This window comes from Quercus suber, unplaced genomic scaffold (assembly GCF_002906115.3).
Source record: "Quercus suber isolate HL8 unplaced genomic scaffold, Cork oak 2.0 scaffold_19, whole genome shotgun sequence".
NCBI classification, from domain to species: Eukaryota; Viridiplantae; Streptophyta; class Magnoliopsida; order Fagales; family Fagaceae; genus Quercus; species Quercus suber.
In genome coordinates, this window is record NW_027069484.1 from 1,109,597 (window position 1) to 1,114,274 (window position 4,678).

A 4,678-nucleotide genomic window follows, 5' to 3' on the forward strand; every position below is an offset into this window, starting at 1 on the left:
AGAAAATCATGGTCATAGGTATCGAACAGCAATTCTAGTTAATAAAAATAAGCTAAGCTAAACTAACAGTACTCTCTCAAATTCTCAGAGGTTGCTTTCAAAGACCATGTTCTTGCTTTATAAAAATTGTTCCAACTTTCAAGTCTCATATAATATAACATGCAAGTTGTCTATATGACTCTATTCGACTATTCCCCTCACCCTCCTCCACTTTGGCCGACCCGAAGAAAGTAGGAAAAAACCTTCAACGAAATTGAACAAGCAATATATATTGGAGACTCTGTGAAACCTTAAACCTAAAACAACAATTCTGTACAAATTTAACAGCAAATATATATTTATCCGGTTGTACGTGCAACTACAATCGTTTAATTCCCACATACTATATATTCTAAATAATTTAATTATTATCTTTAATTTGACTGTGATAGATGAATAATAAACTTAATGAAAACAAAATATGGATGAATAATCCAATTTCACATGACTCCCCTCAAGCAAATTGCATTTAGTCATCGTTCACTACTTTATAGTAAGAAATCAATAAAATAAAATAAAAATTCTCAAACCGTACACCCCCATGTCATGTTTGATATCACAGTCCATATTGATATTTCGAACAACAACAAAATAAGTAAATATAATAAAAGAGGAAAAAAAAGAAGAAAAGTTTACAAAACAAGAAAGTTATAAATTCAAATTCTCGACCATCATGAACAAAATCTAATTTTATATACGTGTTAGCTTATTAATTTATGCATAGTCGGCATAGGTGATATGACATGAAGCAAATGCACACAAGTAAAACTTTCACCTAATATCTTCTTGAGCCCATTTTGCCACGAGAGGAGAAGTTTGGAGCTGTGTTAAAAGTGGGCTTGCTGTTGTGTTGTTCATCGCCCTTATTATTTGCCATTGTAGGTGCTTGATCCGAAACCTTCCATGCCTTCACGGACTTGTCCAAACTGCCACTATACACAATCCACCGTTGCTCGGTGGACGTGGATTCAGGATCCTTTTCCACAGCCAAACACTTAACAGGACCGGTGTGCCCCGTTAACACTGACAAGCATGTGTGCTCCGCTTCCTCCGATCTCTTCCACACGCATATCCCCATGTCAGCGGAGCCACTGAACACTAAATTCCCAGCTGTGGTTAAGCATAACACTGCCAATTTATGGCCTTTCAAATCGCCACCGTGCGAGAGAGACTTCTCAGTGTCCCAGAAATTAACAATCCCATCTGATGAGCCAGCGTAAAGAAATGTGACCTCAGGGAAGTTCACCGCCAATGCTGTCACCGCACACTCTTGCTTCAACAACGTTTGTGAAAAGAAATGCTTTGTTCCTTTCCCTTGTAACTCTCTACGCCAAACCTTCACGGTACCATCAGCTGAGCCTGTGAATACTAAGCCATCGAGGCTCACAACCAAGGAGTTAACAGCATCATCGTGAGCATTGATTGATTCTAAACACTTGAAGTCCGTGACTCGCCACACTTTAAACGTTTTGTCCCATGAAGCTGAGTAAAGAAAGGCTCCATCATCGCTCAAGCCAAGGCTCGAGATGGCATCGTAGTGTTTGCTCCATAACACTTTACGACTACGTCTCTGATCGTCTGCGAAATTCTTCGGATTCATTGAGCCTTTGAGATAATCCTTCAGAGTTGGTATAGTATCTATGCGTTTGTGAATGCATCCATTCTTTGTAGACACTTTCCAAACCCGAATCTTCCCATCATTATGACCCGTAAACACCTTATCCCCACCACCCACAATCGCTTTAACCAACCCATAATTCGCTTTGAATACCGAGAACTCTTGCCGATCCTTCCAAACCCGAATGTTCTTGCTATCTGACCCCGTGTACAACAACTCGCCAGACACGGCCAGCGAGTATATATGACCTTCCTCACGAATCAGCGAGCCGATCAATGCGTTTGGTGAGGCATTACTTTCATCAGCAGAGTGAGAATGATGACGAGGAGGTGAAGGAGGAGCAGCACGAGGAGGAGGAGGAGATGAAGAATTCAAGTGACGTGACCAAGGAGATCTGGAGAAAGGAGAATTAGTATTGGACAAATCGTAGGGACCAGCAGTACTGTCCAACACCATTAGAGGGTCGGTGTCAACATCGAAGCGAGGTGGACTCGTTGGCCCTGCAGAAGCATCGCTGTGTCCACGACGATGAATAATAAGCTTATCTTCTTCGACCTCGAGATCTGTTTCCGAGTTCTTTAGCCTGTCGAATTTCTGTCCACGTTTGTTGCTATTATCTTCTGTGAATATGCGGCGTCCTTTTGATGTGCTTCTCATTATACTCATCATCTTGTATATATGTGTGTGTGCGCGCGCGCGCCACGGTCAGAAACAAAACACAAAAAAGTGAAAAAGATGGGTTTGCTTTGTTTTGTACAATATTAATATTACGCTGCAAGGAATAAAGAGGTAACTCAAGAATTAAGAAAGCCGAAGAGAGCAGCTTGAAGAACAAGAACATTTACCATCATCAAGAGGGAAAATTAAAAAAGAGACAAAGGTGGAAAATCGTTTTCGTTGAGAAATGGTAAATTCTGAGGACCCCACGTTTTTGGGAAAACTCTCGCAACAAACACTTTCGTTATGGGTTTTCCCGGGAAATTTCAGTTGGGCGGTTTGGGGGGTCCTAAGATTGGGGGTTTTTTTTTTTCATTTGTTTCTCTTTCTACGGTCGTTTTCTCAGTTACAACGACCCCACGTTGACGTACTAGTGGGCCATTTGAAAAGCAAAAGACAAAGAAATGACGAGCTATTCTTTAAAAAGCTTGAGCCTAGGACCAATGGTGTAGGTGAGATGGAGGCAGCGGAGTTACGCGGTTACAGACCAGGGCATTGGAAGAGTGACTATAACAAATAACTGTTCTTTATTTAACAGGAAAATTTAGGCCTTTGACCTGGTCTTAATGGTAATGTTAACCAAATAAGTGTGGTAAAGAGCATTTTCAGGGGGCCAATTGCATAAATATCAAGGTCTTTTTTAAAATTAATTAATTATAAATTTTTTTTTTTATTTCAATGCATCCTTCACTTAATTTCTAAATCAAAACAAATTTGATCATAGTGCGAAGGCTATGTTTTGTTTTGTATTGGATTTAGATTTAAGTTTTATAATTTGAATAAATTTTTTATTTTAATCTCAAATACTTTCTTACTAACCAAATGATAAGATTAGATAAGATCATGGTCTTCTTTTTTAAATGAGTAATGTTACAGTCACAAATTATTTTACAATATTTTTAAAAACTATTGATGTGGCAAATTCTTACTAGTTCTAATTTGAGCCCATTACTACAATTACATTTTTTGAGCTAATTACTAACATTACATTTGACTTATTAATAACTATTTGAAAAATGCTAAAGTCACATCAACAGTTCATAAAAATATTTTAAAATAATTTGTTTCTGTCTTATTACTCTTTTTAAATCTATATTATTTATAAGAAGATTTTCCTCTTTAAACTAGACTTTTATGTGGTTCAGAAATACCCCTAGACATTACATTTAACAAGGAGAAAACTTAAGAACAACCTAATAAAAATGAGAAACGCTATGTCTACAATAAAAATATATCTCTAACTCCACTTAAAATGCCTACAAAATAGAATACTCTCTTACTAATCCATGTTTTCAAAACAAACTTATCCAAAAAAAAAATTAAAAAAGGGGAAATTATGATACTAGAAAAAAAAAATAAAATAAAAGTCTCATCGTGCGTGTGATGAGTCTAGTATGTACAATATGATTTCAGCATTCACTTCATAATAATTTTTTTTTACTATTATACAAAGACACCAATGTTACTTTTTGCAAGTTGTGAGAAAGAGAAACATAGCTATATAAGAAGGAATGACATCGAAAGAAAATAACAATATTCTTCCATTCCTTTTTTAATTTCTCTAAAATTATGAGAAATCAAAGAGCATTGAATGTGTTTTAATAAGTTTTTATTTAAATATTTATAATAGCCTTTTTTTCCCCTTAAATGTCTATTCCTCCATTTTTATTCAAGAGATTGTATAGTAGTAATGTTGTTATAAAAAAGATTTTTTTTTTTATTTGCCATTCATTTCTATTTAACTCCCAAGTTATATGCCAAAAGTTTTGTAGTTGAATTGACACCTCTCTATGCACAATATGTTTTAATGTGTTAAGGTACAATTGTTACAACGTAACTTAGTTGGACTAAACAAAACTTACCACCTCAATTTAAAAACTAACTCAACTCCATTTGATCACCTAATCACCAACATAACCCAAACAATATGTGTGTGTAACTTCCAACCAAATCTTTGCATCGTGATCTACATCTGCGAATGACTTGATGCATGTAGATTGAAAATTCCAAAGAAATTGTCAAAAGCTTCTAGTCTATCTCGTGATTCTATGAGAAAGAAAGGATGCAACAATTTTTTGTTTTTTGTTTTTTGCATTTTGAGAAGAAAGGATGCAACAATTTGGTTTGATCCCAATTTTAGGTTTTTTTTTTTTCAAAAAATTTATTTATTGTCTGAGATAAAAATCTATTATAGTCTAATTTAAATGAAACGTCTTGTAAATAGTGACCACCACATGTGTGGTAATAATTTTAGGTGATTTGGTTAGCCAAACAAGTCTCTATTTACTTTTTTGGAAAGAATTG

The 4,678-nt window shown here is 35.6% G+C and overlaps 1 protein-coding gene across 1 annotated transcript; it reads right to left on the reverse strand.

Moving 5' to 3' along the window:
• Window positions 1-547: 547 nt before the first annotated feature.
• On the reverse strand, window positions 548-2,851 carry LOC112025825 (protein JINGUBANG). Its single transcript, XM_024058511.2, has one exon. It carries the CDS (start codon window positions 2,324-2,326, stop codon window positions 815-817), a length of 1,512 nt encoding a protein of 503 aa, XP_023914279.2. The 5' UTR covers window positions 2,327-2,851; the 3' UTR covers window positions 548-814.
• Between the last annotated feature and the right edge of the window lie 1,827 nt (window positions 2,852-4,678).